The following is a 20,874-nucleotide window of genomic DNA, read 5'->3' on the forward strand; positions in this document are numbered from 1 at the left end:
ACACAAAATAGAGATGAAGCCACGGCTCACATGGCATATGTCCAGCTTCATCCCAAAAGGAGGTTGTAAGTTAGATTGGCATCAACGACTTCAACCTCCACTTCGACTGTCTTCCCTTCCAAAGTAATAGGCAAGCATTGGAGTATACCATAAGGGCGAGACTCTCTCCCATCAAAGGCTTCCAAGGTCATAGGAGACTGGCTCAGAGTCGGAGAACCAATAGCCTTCCAACAAGCAACAGACATTATGCAAGTAGAAGCGCCTTCATCAATGACGATACAATGAATCATTTTAGAATTGATGATGACCTGAATAAGGAAGGAAATTTGGTGAGGCAATCTCGGTATATGACTGTCTAGGTCAAAAGTGATCAGATCCGAATCGACCAAGTCAATGCCACCGATAGCTAATAGCAAGGACTTCCTCTGAGAGGGGCAGCTCTGGAGAACTTCTAAAGCGGACATAGCTGATGGAGCCTGGGCTAAGTCCTCAATGATGCTATAGTGCTGAGCAGCACGAGCATTAGGGTTGTAAGAAGACTTCCAGAGTACACCTTTAGGAGGGGGTCGGATGGGTGTCTCAGTGCTAGGTCTCTCAATATGGAGGGGACCAGAACTGGACGGAGGAGTGCTAGAGGGGACCTCAGGCTCTTTCCCGGCAGGTGACGGATACTCTTTTGCCCGAGTACTAATGTGGACGGGAATCGTCCCAGCCATAAACACTTGAGAACCAAAGGGAGAAGAGGATTGGGATGGATCAGCCACCATTTGTGTTTGCTACGAGGGAAAGGGTTCTTTGAGCACGACAGGAGTCCCAGGGGCACCTTTCAACAAATGACTAACTTCAGACCACCTTGGGCAATCTTTGGTATAGTGATCCTTGTCACAGATAAGGCAAGAATACTTAGGCTTGCATTTGGTACCTTCTTCGGGTGGAGGTTTAGGGGAATCCTGCTTCGGTTGATCAGTTTTATTCTTTCCTTTTCCCTTCTTTTTTCCTTTCGAGGCTTTATCCGTCGTGGTGGACTGGACGACGTTAACCTCGGAAGTATTACCAGAATTGGACACACCCTAAGAAGTATTTTCATTTGGAGCATTCGAATTTTGCTTCCTAGGGTTCGCAGAAGATTTCTTAGAGGATGGATTAACAGAACCAATGATGTCGTCAACAGATGGTGTTGGCAGGGCTTTGGAAGTTCCAGGCCTCAGGGTATCAGGAAAATAATCATATAGTGTACCAGACTGGGAGTAAACCAAGTCAAGGTACTGAGCACGCGCAATAGCCTGCTCTTCAGTTACACATGCCCCCATAGCAATGTCCCGCACTATCGGACCGACAAATGAGGTCGTGAACCAGTCGGTCAGAAGCTGATCGGGAATCCAAAACTTAATCAAACGGCAACGCCGTCTCCATTCATGGATATGATTGGAGATATGTGTAGCCGTTGTTTGTTTCAAGGATTTCAGGAGATGTGTGCCCATTTCATATCGAATCAGCAACTGAAAATGAGTTAAAAATGCCATAGCCAATGAGTCAAAGTCCTGAAAAGATCCATGAGCTAACTCAATATACCATTTAGCAGCAGAACTAGTGAGGGTCCATTGAAAAAGGCAGAGCCGGATTGAATCATCAAGCCACGAATTTTATGAACACCATAGATGATAAGTCATAACGTGGGCTTGGGGATATTCTCCAGCTTTACCGTCAAACTTGGGACAATCACCGGGAATCTTAGTTGGAACCGGCGGCCAATACGGATTATGAAGAATAGGATCATTTGTCAGTTTTGACACATCCGGTAACTCCAACATTTCTAAAAACGGTAATTGAGGGTTAAAGGACATCTGAGGTTGCAGGTAGGAGGTAGCACCAGAGTTCCAGCCAGTTGCTTGTTGCCCCCATTGATTCTGTCTGGACAGATTTGGCCCAGAAGGGTTCTGTCCGTAGGGATTTTGTCCATAGGGGTTATAGCTATAACTGGATGGCTGACCCTGGATCTTCCCCCCAGCATTCCATTGATTACCAACTTGGAATACAAGAGCAACATATGGTTGCTGGTAATTCAGGTAAGGACTCACCTGCAGTTGTTGATAATTTTGGTACGGGGCAAATTGGGTTTGCCCTTGGGACTGTTGGAAACCATAAGGCAGCTAGGCTCCAAACTATGCCTGGGAGCTAGGCTGTGTCTGATAAGTAGGTTGAGAATGGGATCCAACCTACATTTGAGGACCGGATTGGGCCTAGAGCCTAGACTGGGGCTGAAAACCAGGTGGAGCTTGAGAAGCAACCATCATTTGAGTGCCCAGTTGAGCAGGCCCAGATGGATGTCCTTGAGAGAACTGAGGTTGAGCCACCTGGATAGAAGGTTGACCTAGCTGAGATTGATATTGACCCATTTGCCCAGAACGCTGAGCTTGCTGGGTATTGGGTTGTCCTTGTACAACTGAGGGTTGTCTTGACTGACTAGATGGCTGACACCAGGTTGACCTTGTTGTATGTAAGGTTGTCCCGGATTACTAGAAGGCTGCCCGAAATAGGTAAAAGATGAACCACCAGAGGCCGAAGGTTGTCCCTGGAAGGGTTGTCCTTGTGGGCCGCCAGGTTTCCCTGGATAAGGTTGTCCATAATATTGTTGTCCATGAGAGTGTTGCGCGTAAGACGGTTGACCTTGATAAGGTGGTCCTTGAAAATTCGCAGGTGGTGCTTGGCCTCCATGATAAGTGGTGGTACCCCAAGCAATGGATAATGGAACCGAGACCTCAACTGCGGGTTGAGATGGCATAGGTCCAGGGTAATAGATATGAGCCCCTCTAGAATCGTAATAATGAAACGAATTTTGGGGATCCAGATTCTGGAGAGCTTGTAAATATTGATCGTATGCCCCCCTGCTGGAATGGAACCAGAAGAAGGTGGGGCATTTAGCATAGGATCAACAACTCTGGATGTAGATGTCGATGGGCCACTGTTTGCTGATCCAGACGAAGGTCCAGCAACAGTGGTCACAACTGAGGATGCAGTGACAGCACCAACAACAGGGGCTGAAGAAGCCACACAGACAGTTGGAATAGTCGGGACTGAGGTGACAGACACATTGTGAATTTGAGGGATAAAAGACTCCGAAGTTGGAGTGACAGTATGAGACCACATGAAACTCGTAAGGGAAGTCCTCTAACCCATAACATCCCTCAAAGCCTTATAGCATAAAGGCAGCGTGACACCGAAAGGGGTGACACGGAAGGGTGAAGTTCCCGTTGGGATAGGAATTTCACTGCTCATCACAATGGATTCTTCACTCGTGATGGGAGATGTGTCATCCATATCAGAAGAAAACATTGGGACCGAAACACTAGGAGGAGTACCAGGAATATCTTCTTCCGAAGGCTCCCAAACGGGGTTCCAATGAATATCGTAAGACTCGTCTTCTGGGGTGCGAGAGTTAATCGGTTGGATACTCGGAATAATAGGGAGAGTATCACTAACAACTGGCATCTCAGGAGCAATAGAAGAGGGATACCTTGGTCACTTCGAATGGGAGACGGGATCGGTGATTCCGCCAAGATGATTCGATTCAAAAATCCTAGGAAAACTAACGAGAAAGAACCCTACTCAAGCTAATGCAAACAAGATCTAATAGGGTAAATGTGAACGTGGCCAAATAAATTTTAAGACACAGGAATAGAACTTGACCTTTTCATCTTTAAAGAGTCGAGAAAAGGACAAAAAGATGACTATAGTTGCCTTCGAATATTTAATGAGCCTGAAGTGACAAGTGCTCAGATGGACCTTTTCTTTTAGGGAGTCCAAAAAGGAACGAAAGTGACTACTCTGAAAACTAGGTAAAAGGTTTACGAAATAACCCGTAAAACTGCATATACACCTTGGCAGTCATATGAAAACCAAGGACTTTCCGTACGGCAGTCAATCTTCCCGAATGTTGTGTTTGGTGCGTTACGGTTTGCAAGGCGGTAGACATGGCTTCCTAAGGATAAAGGATGATAACCTAGTGGGGTCTCCCAACATATACTCGATGGTACATGGGAGCACAATTCCATACTAGACCGCTATTGAGTCACAGAAGGAGGAATCACCCAACCTTGAGTGCAAACAATAGTGACTAGGTTTAACGACGTCGAAGCACGTCTCTAGCCTAGACCTCTAAATAGTGTGTGTTATGTTCCAATGCGTTGTTAGGTTTATTCAGTTCATTTTAGAGTTGATCTTGAATTATGTTTCAGTTTTCAGGCCTTACCGTATGTATACAACAAATCCTAGGATGCAGCTAGAATGAGAAAAATATCCTTTTTCTTCAATGAACACCTACCTACGGGAGGGTAGAGAGATCATTCCCAAACCAAGAAAACCAAGATGAACAAAGACAGTCACTCAATGCATACAGACATCAATTCCTAAAGTGCACGGATACTACTAATGAGAGATTTAATCATTCACTTTCCAATATGCAAACTTGAAATGCAAATTCACTTTCACTTTCGAACACTAAATGAATGCAATCTTTTTTATTTTGATGTCTTTAAATCTAGAAGAAACAAACAAGCAATAAGCGTGGAAAAAACCGGTTGATCCAAACAATTGTGATCTATGTTCGGCAGTGAAAAGAAATCAAATCAATACCAAAGATTGGTTCAATAACAGACACTAAACAATCAACCAAAAACGAGCAATGGCGAAGGCTCAATCAAACTAACAAAAATCCGCAAACGAACCTTGAAAAAACCAGCAACCAAGCCAACTGATTCAAGAAACTTGAAATAATAAACTAGGTCACACAGGCAAAAAAGCAAGATTCATTCAACAAAGCCAACGAGAGAGCGCCTTAACCATAAACAGTGAAAAACAAGCTACTAAGCCAGCGAGAAAAGCAAGGGACCAGCAGGACTGATGGGCTCAGGAGGCAGAATTGAGAAAATCAATTCTACAGCAATCAGCGTGGGTAATACACAAGCAACTAGCGCTGATAAAGAACTAACCGCAGCAACATAGCGATGCCAACGCAGAAGTACACGACTTTTCTGCGATGGTTGGATTTACAGAGCCGTCGCGACTATGAAATGTTTTTATGCGACGCATAGGATCTTACAAAAGGGTGAGCACGATGACAGCGTGACTGTTAAATTTTTATCCGCGATGATGTTCAAAACAATGACAGGCGAACAAAAACTCCCAAACTAAAAACAATCAATTCTTCAATCAAATAGAGGTATTTCCCAAATCAACCCAGGAAACTCAAAAGACTAATAGTCAATCCCCAAACTTAAAAAGAGACCAAATCAAAATCAAAACAAGAGCAAACAAGAGAAGAACATAGGATAGACTCCCCAGCGGAGTCGCCAATTTGTGATGCAGAAAAGTGTTCCCTCTGCGGACAAAGGCAACCCCTCTAGCCCTAGAGTGGGTCTAGTCACAAACAAGGACAGATCAACAATAGCTTTCCTTAAACAATCATAGTTGGAGGCCTACCTCAACCGATGGTCAATGGAGTTCCGTTGCGCTGCTCCAGGTTCCGCTTCCTTCTCCTCAACGAGTGATCAACCTGAAACAATGCAAAGGAAATACAACAAAGCACGTAACCGAAAAACAACAATGATCTATTTACTCACAAAGTCAAGAAGTCATGTTCTATCAAGTAAATTACATACAAGACATATGAAAACATCATTGATTGTATTAATAATGAAATAAGAGCAAGCTTACAACCAAAGTCTTAACGTCGCAAGCCTTCTCAAAGGGATCCAGCCAGCATGTTCTTCAAGCATTCACTCTTTGAAGATGGATCTCCCAACATACAAAGTTCTCTCTCACTCATAAGTTTTACACAAAGTTAAAGGCACTTCACAACCTTCCACAAACTATCAACAATCCCACACTTGTCACACTCACACCAGCTACACTAACAACACTGCTAAATCCAAGAATTTACCAACTAGCCAACCATCCAACTATCAAAAACTAGCAGTGCATAGCAATGGTGAGAGTTTAAATAGGAGAAGGAGTTTCCATGAAAGGTGGAAGAGTGAGCTTATCTCCAAGGAAGGTAGCACAATTGATGGAACTTCCATGCTAGAGAAAGGAGGGCGATACAAACTATGCCAACAACCAGGTCTGGAGTCATCCAGAAGGCCGACTGTTGGAAAAAATTCGCCCAATCTGGATCATCGCAGGGGTATAACTGATCTTTAGCGCTGACATCGCTAGTGAGCAATGTAGCTAGTCATATCATTGCTAAAGATAATAAGTAACCTCGCGTTGGAGCATGAAATCGGACCATCGCGGGAATTAGATGTACTTCCGCACTGGCAGCGCGTCTGGACTGTTCATGAGCACCCTTCAGCGCGTATATTAAGTCCATAGTCGCGATGAGGCAAATAACTTAGGAAAAATGGGTCATTTGGCAGCACAAGAGAGCATTTGTTCAATATGAGCATGTTTGACTTGGACACATGACACAGTAGAAGGACTGGGGTGAAGGTAGTGACAAATTACTGTGTAACACACATGGCATTCCACACTGTGCCATGTCATAGCAAGGATGATACAACCTAGTAGCATGCCAATATGGCATGCAACATCACCCTCTACCCACATGGCTTATGCCACAACTCGACATGTGGGTGCATGTATATAGTATGAATAGTGGATCTGATATTACCACGTCAACCATATTATAATATGGTTTGCGTATTTAATTTAACACAAGTGCCACCCCCATTGAATCCAACGGGGGAGGTGTAAACAAAAAATAAATGGTGGGGATGCAATGTGGACCCCCCTCACTCTCTACCAAGTCAAAGGGGGGGTTTGTGTTCCTTGTTCTAAAGCACAGTTCCTTCATCTTTATCTCATGGCCTCCATCCTCGTGACATCACCTTGATTGATCCATCGAAAGAGGTTTAGAGTAGACCCCCACTCCTCCCTGCTTACATTAGGGTGGTATGATTTTCATATGTTTCATCCGATCAATGGCTCATCACAACCGTCAATTTACGTCAATGCCCGGGTTCCCAACTCCTGGCCATATAACCATTTTTTCCATGGAGCTTTTGAATTTTTAGCTCCCTTGTATATGAACATATAATTATAACGGAGCCTTTTTCCAAGCATCTCGTTTATCCTAGCCTCTAGCCCTTTTTCCAGATCACAAGCACCCCACTCAGATCCTTCTCACTACTATACCATTATGGCTTATCATGTCACTAGGGTCAACAGCCCCACCAATCAGACTGTCATAGTCGGCCTCTCCACGAGGAACCACATAGGTCCTAACCTCTCGACCATAGACTAGCCAAATAGTACCTAGGCCCCGACCACCAGAATCGTAACTGGGTCATGACCAATAGTCAAACCGCTCAGTACTCGACCAAAAAACATTTGAAAATATTCCCACTCTGTCGAAAAACATTTACCAATCTGCCCACACAACCAACTTTTCGACCCCCGACTTATGGATCCTCATGGAAACCCTTCAACCTGTTTTGTGGGAATTTTACACTTAGAAAATTTTCATGATTTCTCTCAAATTTCGCCAAAGCTTGAACTTTCACATACTCAACCAACTAGTAATCTTAGTCATGGTTGTTTTGTCCTGCAAGCCAACTCAACCCATACTTTTCCACTTAATTTGTCCTTTTCTTTGCTTGTAATTGCTGGCCAACAAGGACATGGCATGTCCTTGTTTTTCAATTGCATTAGTAATACAATTAGCTCCATTAATGCTACCATTCATCCCATTTACTAATATTATAACCACATCTCTAACTCCCCAAACAACCTCCTCCCCAAGCTCTGAAACTTGTGTCCCGTCTCAATCTTATATATATATATATATATATATATATATATATATATATATATTACAATGTTTGTAAGTGGGGGAATTTTCCCAAAGGGGTTGTCACAGGTATGAAATTCAAAACTACCAAAAGTCTCAAATGTTTATTAATTCTAAGCAATGTTTGAATATGAAGTACTTACCATGCTTTATTTAGTCACGCCCCATGCATTTTGAGTTGAGGCGAATATTAACTAGTATGGCTTCTTTCGCCACCAAACGTTGCCATAGTCTATTTACACCTTGTTTAGTTTGTTCCTCAAGGATATTCTCATGAATTTCAAGACACCTTTAGTACTCTTTATTTGCTTTTTCAACTACTAGACTATCTCTCTCAAATGTTCATTATCCTCTTAGATTTGTTGATTTATCTCCTATAGTTCTTGAATTTATTTTCTATTGAGATACTTTCCAATGGTTTTCTTTTGAAACTCACAAACTCATAAATCTTCTACTTTGATACTAAACTAATTTATAACCTAGTAGGTGAGTAAAAATATCCCAATGACACTCAAACCATATTTTTATTTAAAAAATAAATAAATATTTTTGTGTGATTATTCTATTCTATATTCCTTCCTTATTATGCATTCAATATAATCATACACAAGAAAACAATGCCTTTTAAGGTGGACCTTTGTGGGGAAGAAACTTTAGTGACTTCTTTAGTCTAATATAAGTTTACTAGTAAGGGTTTAAAAATGCAATATTCCATCATCTCTAGAATTCTACGTCCATAACGTTGAATATGCATATTCCTTCCACTTATAATCTCCTATATAAATTTCTTGGTTATCAACAACTTACCATATGAGAATTTTGCATGCCTGATGTGACTGTTGGTTGGCATTGCATCGTTGACAATGTCTAATAATTCCAACTTTCAAGTCAAATTCTCCCTTTATACAAGGTTCTTCTTCTCCATAAAAAAACTCTTAGATAGCCATGATCATTCAATCATTTTCCACGGTGTTATTATTCAACCTCTAACACATGTTTATGGCTTCTTGCGTTGGCCCCTTCTTAGATTCCACGGGTTCCTCATGAACAAAATATTATTGGTGTGACATGTAAAGCCTTCTCAACGTTTATCGTCTACCATTTCTTGCAAACTATGCAACAAGTCTTTAACATCTTCATTCGCTAATTGTTCTCTTTCTCTATGTCTCCTTCTATACAAATATTCAATCATGCTCAAATATGTCATTGCTTTAGCTTTCCCTTAATTTGCATGACTCGTCTAATGAATGTTTACCATCTCTTGTCTATGGTGTCTCTATAACTACAATATTTGACTCACCTACAATCAAATATTTCTCGTTTTACCTCTACCAACCCTCAATCTCTATTAGACTAACTTCTTATGGGTCTTCTCCAGGAGTTAGTTACAATCATTCCTCTTCTTTGCTCATTAGTTTAGAAATTGATTCTCCTTCTGCATGTCAAGTAATGCCAATTGTCTAATGATAATGAATTGATCCATTATCGTTAATGTGGCATACACATTGTGCTTAGAATCTAGTCATCATTTATCCATTTTGTCATTCTATAGAGGTTCATATATGTGTCCCCAAGAAACCATTAGAATTGGTAATTATGTGTTATTTGACTAGAATAATCCCAATTGACATAGTACTTGGTCACCAAATTATTTGTTGAGCATACTTCATAACAAAGATAATCAATAAACATTACTAGAACATAGTAGGTTTTTGTCAACATGCATTCATTATTGCCATGATTTGACATCAATGTGCTTTCGCAATCAATTATGCTCCATCAAGTTCTCAATTTTGTTGCTTCTTAAGCACCCAATAAAGTGTCTCCACAAACTTAGACTCTACTCAAAAAACTCTAACGTTAGATAATTATTTGACTTTTCAAAGAATACATCACACCCAATCACTATTAAGTTTCTCCCCTTAAATATAGGGATATTAAGGTTTGTTTTCATATCACAACATTCTTTTGCATCGTTGGTGAAATATCTTCTATAGGCACACTGAACTATAGCCACTAAGAATATAAATTTATAATCATGAATCAATATGAATGAGCAAAGATAAAATATTAAGTTCTAAGCAAGGTTAACATTCACCAGTGAATAATTTCAACTTCTGGAGTTTCAGTGTTTGGAATTGATTTGCAATTGATCTCACTGGTGTTCTATAATATGTAGAATGCTAAGATGGGAATGGGTTTTTGGCTCTGCTAGGGTTCTGCGAGTTCCTGCAAACGGCGCCGACAATCCGTGAAGCAGAGTACTTCTCAGGTATCGCGTAAGTTGCTGCCGCACCCAGACCTGCAGCGCATCAGGGCTTGGGAATGGCCCATCCCCAGGGGGGGGCGTCAGTGCCCTCCCCGTCGCAGTTGGATCCTGAGCATCAAGTCGTTTTTGGCTCGGTGGACGAAGAAATTCTGAACAGGGGTAAAAAACCCCAAAATGACCTCAATGGTGATGGAAAACGCAAAGAAGGAGATAACGAACCGCAAGGAGAAGCTGGAAAGCCTGGAGAAGGTCCGAAGATTACCTCAAACACGTGCCGACCAGTAGCTAAGGTACGACCAAGGATCGAGTTGCCTGGAGACAAGGTCGATGAGAGAATAGAGTTCATGAAAGATCATGCCCTCATTGGCAAGTTCATAGGTTTTTGGCCAACTGAGAGAGCCCTATATGGATGGATAGCTGCAAAATGGAAACCCAAAGGGGATGTCACGCTGCAGCTAGGGCCGAAAGGCTTTTTCACTGCTATATTCTACTGTCTGGAGGACAAACACAGGATTCTGGTGGGAGGGCCCTATTTTTTCAACTCGGCTGGGCTATATATGCGCGACTGGATCCCCAAGTTTAACCCGGATAAAGAGGACCTAACGTGGGCTCCAGTCTGGATCAGGCTGTATTCGCTCCCGGATGAATACTGGGGGGAGGAGCTACTCAAAAAGATCGGCAATGGGGTAGGCGAATATATCAGAGCAGCAGAAGAAACCCTATCTCGTAAGTACATCTCCTATGCCCGGATTTGTGTCTTCATTCGCCTTAATGAGGCTCTCCCTGAGTCAGTTACTCTTGCCCACCGTGATGAAGAGTGGATTCAGCCCCTCGACTATGAGCATGTTCCTTTCCGATGTAGGAAATGTCATACCCTAGGCCATCTATTCAGGGATTGCCCTCAAAATATCCAAACCAGTCCTCTTGATTCCTCTGGTTCCCCTGCCCAGGATGGATTCACCAAAGTCTTAGGCAGGAAGCGTTCGCATAAAAAGCCCTTCAATGGACACAAACCCCAGCCCAGCAAGCCGCATGGCCCAGTAACCAAGAACAGCTTCGATATTCTTGGGCAATCTTCGGAAGATCCCCCCACCAACAATGATGTCGTCCCTGATCATCCCTCCTCCTCCTCCCCTCCCCCTCCCTCCAACCCCCCTCCCAAATCCTCAGCCCCCATCACTAGCCCCATCATTCTGCAAAGGGATCGGACCAAATCAGCCGAAAATCTCAAAGATATGGATGTAGACGGCAAAAACGATATCCCCCAGAATCCAGATATTAGTAATGAAGACAGCGATCAAGTGCAAATAATGGACGAGGAGCCGGAAAGCATAGACCTACATGGCCTAGATCTCCTAGAAATAGAGGCGGCATGTAGAAGGAAAGCATATGATGCCATCCCAGAGTTTCAACTTGACAAACTTGAATTGGTCATTTCTCGCGCCTACTACCAGAACCAACTCGGGATCCAACCAGGCAGCCAATGGGATGGCACTCTACGCCATAAGGACTCGAAGAAAAGAGGCCGGAAGACAGATTTGCAAAGAACGATAGAGATTGGGAAAATCCTGGTCGACTCAGGCAGATATGCTAAGTTGACTAAGTACTTCAAGCCCTCTGTCAGCGGTTAAATATGAAGCTTGTTTCCTGGAATATAAGAGGGCTAAACAGCCCCGGAAAACTCAGGATGTTGAAAAACATGATAAAGAAGGAAAAGCCCCAAATATGCTTTCTCCAGGAGACTAAGTGTACTAGCTCTATGTTAGACAGTTTTTTTTCAAAAGCCTGGCCAGGATGTCGCTCAGTAGCGGTAGATGCTTCTGGAGCCTCGGGAGGGCTGGCTATTGCATGGAACACCCAAGCGGTCTTCCTAACAGATTTTCATGCAGCACATCATTTGATACAGGCTACCTTCCACATTCTGGGGACCAACATACATGGCAACCTGTCAAATGTCTACTTCCCGCAAGACACTGGCAGTAAGGTAGCGCTCCTTGACACAATCGAAGTCCTAAGTAACAGCAGAAAATTCCCGCTCTGGATCGCTGCAGGGGACTTCAACATGATCACCAAATCTGAAGAAAAGCTCGGAGGAAGAAGTAGAATGGAGCCTGAAGTCGATAGATTCAAAGAGTTCATACACTCGGCTTCTCTTATAGATATGTCGTTCTGCAATGGTACCTATACTTGGAGCAATCGCAGGGCAGGCAAGCACCAAATCGCCTCCAAGTTGGATCGCTTCCTCCTCTCTGACAACGCGGTTCACTTAGGGGGAGACATCTCTGCAGCCATCCTTGCTCATACTGGATCAGACCATTGGCCAATAGCTCTTCAATGGCAAAGACCAGGTAACATGACCAAAAGACCCTTCAGGTTTGAAGGTTTCTGGCTCACTCATCCTACCTTCAAGGAGTTTGTTAAGACCACTTGGGCCTCGTTCATCCCACCAGAAGGAGCGAAAATGTACCAATTTCAGAAGAAATTAATATTTCTCAAAAGCCATCTGAAAAGATGGAATAGGGAAACTTTTGGTAACATCTTCGAGGAGAAGCAAAAGCTCATGCAGGACTTGGAAACTCTTCACCAGCAGATTATCACGGAGGGGCACACGGAAGCAACGCTGGAGAGGGAACGTCGTATTCACAATCTACTGGACGAAAGAGGGAAGCAGGAAGAAATCTATTGGAAGCAAAAGTCAAGAGTTCGATGGTTGAAGGAGGGGGAGCGTAACACTAAATTCTTCCATAGAACAACAGTTCAAAGGAGAATGAACAACAATATCCCCTTCATCCAAAACCAATCAGGTGCCAAGGTAGAAACTCATGAAGGAATTGAAGCAGAGCTCCTCAATCATTTTCAACAAGTCCACCAAGAGCAGGGAGAAGACAGGCAACAAGCCATTAACAAAATTACCAGCAACATTCCAAAAATCATTACAGAGGAACAAAATGAACTCTTAATGCGCCCTATTAGCATAGAGGAGGTGGACGATGCTATGAAACAGCTCAAAGAGGGCAAAGCTCCAGGTCCAGACGGGTTCACAACTACTTTCTTCCATGCCTTCTGGGACATGTTAAAGGAGGAAGTCTGGCAGATAGTAGAAGAATCCAGAGCAACGCGTTGGCTTCTTCCCTCTCTCAACGCTACCTTCATCGCTCTCATTCCCAAGGAGGAAGAATCCATCACTCCGGATAAATTCAGGCCCATTGCATTATGCAATGTCATCTATAAAGTGATCTCAAAAGTCATAGCTAATCGGCTCAAACCGCTTCTGCCGGCACTTATATCCAAGGAGCAGTCAGGCTACGTGGAGGGACGGCATATAATGGATGGTATTCTACTCTCTCACGAAATCATTCATTCTCTCAAGAACTCTAAGCAGGCAGGTATGCTTCTCAAATTAGATCTTTCAAAAGCATTTGACAAGCTAAACTGGAACTACATCCATCATGTTATAGACATTTTTGTGCCTTACAGCATAGAGCATGAAATGTCAATAATCTGAGGGATCCAAAGTCCCTAAACAAGTTGTTCTTACCCTTAGAGGAACAAGGTCAGCAAACCACAGCACTGCAAAACAGTTCTCCACTGAAAAACACTCAAAAATAGGTCAGTTTTGGATCATTGCAGCTGCTCCACTAGGCATCTGCGCTGCATAGCAGGTACAACAAAGGCTACCTGCGTTGCATAGCAAGTAGAACAAAGGCTACCTGCGTTGGGCGTACTTGGACATGTGGAGGAATCTTTTTCTCAAAGTGCCAGTGCCCAGGAAGCTTCTAAAAAGACACTTGATGATAAGATTCGCCTAATGATGAGTTAAGAGCTTCTAAAACTCCAAGTGGAAGACAGAAACTCTGAGTGAAGAACTGAAGAACAACTGGAGTTGAAGAGGACAACAAGTCACACATCAAGCTGACTTATCTTCACTCCAAAACTCTATATAAGGATCTCATCCCATGGGATCTGGGAGGCCGGAATTTAGTGCAAAGAATTGCTGTTGGTTTGCAGTTGAGAGTATTGGGTGATTGCTTGAGGGAGGTGAAGAAGAGATTTATCTCCGTCGGGAAGGTGATGCTGGATTGGACCTCTCATGGTTGTATCACCGCCTGAACCTTACTTCCATATATTAATAAAGCTTTTGAGGTTCTTCTATTCGCATGTGTTTCAATAATGTATTGTCTTACTTGCGTATTTGATTTATGCTAATCCTTGAATCAGTTATGCATGCATGCTTCTTGTAGTTTCCTTTTCTTGTCTTATTTGCAGGATCTCGTGTAGCTGGGCCCGTGAAAAGACTTGGAGCTGGGAGCAAGCGGCAATCAAAGGAGATTGGATCGACCATTTGCGCAAGACATCGGTAAGTGGATCTCTTCCTTTTATCTCTTGCATGTCATAAAGAAGAAACTTTAGATAGTTTTGCTTTCAGCTGTTGCTAAGGAACTGTCACCCTTAGAGTGGGTTAGGGTCATTCCGAGTTGGATACTTTCCCCCACAACACATCATATGTTAAAAGCCTTTGGTTTTTGTCCTTCTTGGATAAGATGGATCCTGAACATGATTAACTCCACTCATTTCTCCATCCTTGTCAATGGCATTCCCTCCCGTTCCTTTAATCCCTCTAGGGGCATCTGGCAAGGAGACCCCCTCTCCCCCTTTCTTTTCGTTCTGATGGCTGAAGGGCTGGGGAGGCACATTAAGCAAGCTCTTCACTCTCAGCAAATCAAGGGTATCTCGGTGCACAACTCCCCTGCCCTCTCCCATCAGCAATTCGTTGATGATACGATGTTGTTTGGCTATCCCTCAGCTCAAGAAGCCCGAAGACTCAAAAGCCTCCTCCAGGACTTCTCTCTGGCGTCTGGCATGACTATCAATTGCTCCAAATCGCAAATTTTCTTTTTTCATACTCCTCCCTCTGTCAAAGCTGCTGTCTCCCGCATTTTGGGCTTTCCTTCTGCATCCCTTCCCTCCAAGTACTTAGGAGCCCCTCTCACAGCTTCAGCTATCAAGCACTCTGCCTGGCGCACTCTATTGGAGAAAATCGAAAGCCGCCTCAACCTCTGGACTCACAGGTCGTTAAATCTGGCAAGCCGAATTGTCCTCATCAAATCGATTTTGCAAGCAATGCCTCTCTACTTGTTTTCCTCTTTAGCCGCCCCAAAATGGGTTTTAAAATGCCTCAGAAACATTCAGCGAAATTTCTTATGGAGCAGCTCGGCCACCAATCGAAAATGGGCATTGGTGAAATGGACCAAAGTTTGTATGCCCAAGGACAAAGGAGGAATTGGGCTAAGAGACCCTGAACACAGTAACGCCATCATGAATGCCAAGATCTGGTGGCAGTGGCTCACTAATCCAGACAAGCCATGGGGGACAATATGGACAGCTAAATATGCAGGCAACAGACCCCACGAAGAACTCATTAGATTCACTCCCACTGAAAAAGGATCTTTGATATGGAACGCAGCCAAGCAACACCATCACATCATCCAACAGCACAGCTTCTGGGAAATCAGGAATGGTTGTAGCGCCAGGTTCTGGACGGACGCCTGGAATCAATTGCCTAAACTCACGAACATTCTTCACCCTTCTCTGATTCCAGAGAGGCAGGAACAGCAACAGGAAAAGGTCCATCATTACTGGCAACCAGAACCTGAATTGGGCTTCAGAAAATGGAAAACAAGTGACCAAATCCTCAGCAGAGAAGATGCCAGGATGGAAACGGAGCTGGGAAGCGAGTTGCGGAAAAGAAGTATAAGACAAGATAATGGTGAGGACATACTCAGATGGGGATACCTACCCAAAGGTACCTACACCACTGCAGAAGCCTATAAACTTCTATGTAACTTTGCAGATACCCCTGACCCTTTATGGAAGAAAGTATGGGAGCTCGGTCCCTGGCCAAAGATCTCCTACTTTCTCTGGCTGACAGGACATAAGAAGATTCTCACCTGGGACAAGCTCAGGAAAAGAAACTTCCATGGCCCTTCGATTTGTCACAATTGCTTTCAGGATGAGGAATCCCTTCAGCATCTTTTGAATACCTGCCCCCTAGCCAAGCTTCTCTGGAACAGGGTCAGATTCAAATGTCAAAAACAATGCATAGAGGAGGAAGACATCATCAACTCCATAAGGCAATGGTCTAGGCACCCCTACAAAAGCTCGATTCTCAATCACTTATGGAGCATCATTCCGGGGATCGTCCTCTGGAACATTTGGAAGGAAAGAAATCAGCGCATCTTCAAAAACAAAAGATCTCCGCTAGATGTAATATGGCGCAAGATCCAGAGAAACATTCAAGAAACTATGGCGCTCCAAGGTTGGACCAAAGAAGATTTGCCGACCACGGATAGTGAGCAGAATATTCTGAGGAATTGGCAGCTGCAGATACCTCAAGACTCTTTGAAAAGTAGCATTCCTAAAAGCAACAATCAGAAAGATTGCCATTGGAACGCTCCCCCTGAAAACTCTTACAAGCTAAACTTTGACGGGGCATCCAAAGGCAACCCAGGAGCCGCAGGATTCGGAGGCATAATCAGGAATCATGAAGGCATTCCTCTGCAAATCTACTTTGGAAGTATAGGATGGGACACCAATAACTCAGCAGAGTTGGAGGGGCTCTGGCAGGGCCTTCAACTAGCCTGGAACCTCAATCTCCAACCCTTGATTGTAGAAGGGGATTCCCAAATTCTCATCAACATGGCAACCCGCATACAGAATGGCTCGCAAGCAAGGAAGATAGCTCCCAGCTGGAGACTAGAAGCAAGATTAAATGGAATAGCACACAAGCTTAGCAATGCAAGGGCCATCTCCTTCAATCATACTCGACGGGAGGGAAACAAAATTGCCGACCTTCTGGCCAACATTGGAGTTGAGACCAGCACTCCCCTGATTTCCGGAAACACAAACACCATCTCCAACAGGCAGCAGCTCCAGGAATGTGAAAGCTTAATCCGAGAGGAGGCTGCTGTCCCGGATGCGGGTGCTACGTCGCATCACATGGAAGAGCCACTTGCCACGGAGGGGAGGTCACGCGACGGACGGAGATCTTTATGGCCCCTCGCCGCCAACTCCACAGGCCAGGCATTGCAGTTCATCAGCCTTAATGAAGGTGCAGGGAACATTGAAGGGTTAGATGGCCGCATTCAATGCGGGAGAATTCCGACGGAATGTGGAAGGCAATAAGAATTGCAGAATGGGGGCAGACGCTGCTCAGTGCGATGGTGTATATGCCCAGAATTCGGAGCAGAGCGGTGTTATTGTCGATTTGGGGGAGGCTGGCAAGCTGCTGGTCCTCCCTGGTTCTTGCCTGCGCGCATTTGTGTGTTGCCTGGAGCCGAATTGGAGGAGAATTCTGCCTAAGAAGGAAGCTGCTGGAAGTATGGTGCGAGAGAGGATGCCGTGCAGAAGAGGAAGGGGCTCAGGGCGTGGCAGCTCCTCTCGCTCGCCTGCAGCAGACACTCATCACCACTGCTACTGTTGTTACTGTCATCGACGTGTGGGAGCTTCCCCTGTTCAGGCAAGCCATTTTGTGGAGGCTGGAGGGTCCAACAATGGCGAGCCAAGGCTACCTGCGTTTGGCTCGGTTATTTTCACGTTGGGCAATTCCAGGGATAATGCGGGTATCAACGCCCACATATCCGTTCTGTTCACCAGGGTCCCTGAGGAAAATGTGGAGGGTCTGCCGAGGCCCCTTGCAGTGGAAAATCCCATGGAAAACGAGGGAGGAATTCAACAATCCCTTGCAGGGGAAATTCTGTCGGAGCATGGAGGAAGGCGGCAACAGTCTCTGGCGGAAGAAATTCGGGTGGTTGACAAAGGAAAGCGTCCACTGGGTGAGGCTTCAAGCTCGGGGGGCAACTCACTGCTGGAGCCCCACCATACATCAAGCCGTGCGCGTGAACCTGAATTGCCAGCTTTCATGGATGGACTACCCGAGGGACAAGGATGGGCGTGGATTCGGGAGGCTGAGCCAGAGGAAGCTGAGCCTGAGGAAGCTGCGACCGAGGACTAGGCCCATGTGGCACTCTCACGTTCTTCCAGGAAGCGGTTGGGATCATGGACGGTTTAGTGATCTTTCCTGTTGTCTTGTGTCTTACATTACTGGTCTCCTGTTCAATGTCGTTGGACTCTTGTCTTATGTTGTTTCTTGTTTACTTCTATGATATGGATAGCAGTTTCTCTGTTTTGGGACATAAGCACATTCCCTGTAGAAGTCTGAGTCATATAGCCTTCGAATTCTGCCCCTGCGTGGGTTCTTCAGAAATGTTTAGGATCTTTTTGTTAGTTGATGCACTGGTCAATACTGGAAACATCACCAGGTGCAAGTGTTTTTGGAATCTGTTACAGCTGCCCATGGAGCCACAGTTGGAAATGGGCAGCCAGTTCTCTCGAATGTAAGTTTCAGCTGTACATATTAATACAAAAGTAGGTAGTGTTGCTTAGAAAAAAAACATTCACCAGTGAATGACCAAGACTAAAAAGAAAAAAAGATAAAAAGATAAAATTAAAATATTTAAAGGTCAGAATCACTAATTCCCATTGAATAATATGGCCCAATAAACATATATCCTTCACCTGGTGTTTATGAATTAACTTTGAAAAGTTAGGATAGTGGGCAACCCTCTCTTGATACACGGTAATCAAACAAGTCAACAATATTAGCTTCAAAAACATGTAAATATTAACTTAAAAACACGTATATAGAGGATTTTTTTCTAAAGATTTTGATCGAAAGAAAATATATCTAAGAAATGTTAATCATAAAGTAGAGTATATTTTATAAAAGTAGAGTATATTTAAAGGTCAGAATCACTAATTCCCATTGAATAATATGGCCCAATAAACATATATCCTTCACCTGGTGTTTATGAATTAACTTTGAAAAGTTAGGATAGTGGGCAACCCTCACTTGATACACGGTAATCAAACAAGTCAACAATATTAGCTTCAAAAACATGTAAATATTAACTTAAAAACACGTAAATAGAGGATTTTTTTTCTAAAGATTTTGATCGAAAGAAAATATATCTAAGAAATGTTAATCATAAAGGAGAATATATTTATTAAAAGTAGAGTATGTATCTAAGAATTGGTAAATTTCATTATAATTGGTAATTATGGGTTATTTGATTGGAACAATCCCAATTGGTATAGTCCTTATTCATCCAAGTATTTGTTAGCCATAATTCATCAAAAATATAATCAATAAACATTACTAGAACATAATAGGTTTTTATCAACATGCTTAATCAATGTGCATTCATTATTGCCATAATTTGACCATCAATGTGTTTTCTCAACCAATTATGCTCAATCAAGTTTCTCAATTTTTCCTCAACTTTCTTCTTCAACGCCTAATAAAGTGTCTCCACCAACTTAGACTTTACTCAAACTCAAAATTCACTTGATAAACTTTAAGGTTTCTTTTCATATCACAGCATTATTTCCCATCATTGCAAAAATACCTCCTATAGGCACATTGAACTGTAGGCACTAAGAATATAAATTTATAGCCATGAATCAATATGAATGAGCAAAGATAAAATATTAAGTTCTAAGCACCATTAATATTCACTAGAAAATGACCGAAGACTAAAAAACATAAAACAAAGATAAAATTAAAATGTTTTTTAGGAAAATGAAGAAGTAAAATAAAGGTTGGAATCATTAATTCCCATTGAGTAATATGTCCCAATATACATATATCCTTCACATAGTGTTTATGAATCAACTTTGAAAAAGTTAGGATAGAGGGGAACCTTATCTCTATATAAAGTAATAATCCTAATTCAGGTTTTTGTGATCCATATCTTGAATAATGAGAAACACTCTCGATATAAATCACATCAAGAATATTCTATCGACGTGTTTCAGACCATCTAGTGTGTTTTATCGTCAGGACAAGATGGAGAATCAAATCTTGGCACCGGATTAAATAAGGAGAGTGCTATGTAGAGACAATTAATTCTAACAATTAGATTACAACGGTTGATTTTGAACAAGAATTATCATTTATTAATAAGGAATATTTTAGAATAAATTATTATTATTATTATTATTATTTATTAATTTATTTGTAATATTCAAAGAAAAGTTATTAAGACTAAAAAAGTAAAAATAAACTAAAAAGGAAAGAAAAGGACCAACCTGTTATAGGTTAAGAAATATAGTGGTCGAAATCAAAGGAATAAATGCAGGACATAATGATCATATTATATATTATGGATAGCATACATCGAAAAAAAATTGTCTGCAATGTCAGAGTAGTAGATATCGAATCGGTCAAATAACAAAAAAGGTTCTTCATCATATTCCCATAATTCCGCATTTGCAACAATTGTTCAAGTGCAAAAGCATAGCACGGTTTATGGATTACCATGCACGTAAGAGAAGTGGAGATGATGTTCTTTGAATGCTTGCAGATGGTTATGCATTTAGGTAAATTGAGGAAAAATGACCCCATTGTAAAGATGAACCTCATAATGTTAGAATTTGATTGACAACTCACGATGTTAATCCTTTTGGAGATCTCAAGTCTATTTACTCAACCTGGCCATTTCTTGTTATCAACAATAACCTTCATCCTTAGATTTCAATAAAGAGGGAGCACATAATGTTGACCATGATTGTTCCAAGTATTTGTTTACATTAATTTTTCGAATGTAACATTTTCATTTTTCTTGTTTGTTGCATAATATCTTTTATTTATTTATTTTCTTATATATACATATCATGGTAGTAATTATGTGTAATTTCAAAC

The 20,874-nt window shown here is 42.6% G+C and overlaps 1 protein-coding gene across 1 annotated transcript; it reads left to right on the forward strand.

Annotated features, from left to right (window-relative positions):
- Positions 1 to 11,874: 11,874 nt before the first annotated feature.
- Positions 11,875 to 17,297, forward strand: LOC149167949 (uncharacterized). The gene is made up of 2 exons (XM_089430643.1): positions 11,875 to 13,501; positions 14,920 to 17,297. The coding sequence occupies exons 1-2, from the start codon at positions 11,875 to 11,877 to the stop codon at positions 17,295 to 17,297; spliced, it is 4,005 nt and encodes a 1,334-aa protein (XP_089286769.1).
- Positions 17,298 to 20,874: the final 3,577 nt, after the last annotated feature.

The sequence above is a fragment of the Pinus tabuliformis genome, chromosome 5_1 (assembly GCF_031772625.1).
Source record: "Pinus tabuliformis cultivar Carrire ecotype Pingquan chromosome 5_1, CPIR1, whole genome shotgun sequence".
NCBI lineage: Eukaryota > Viridiplantae > Streptophyta > Pinopsida > Pinales > Pinaceae > Pinus > Pinus tabuliformis.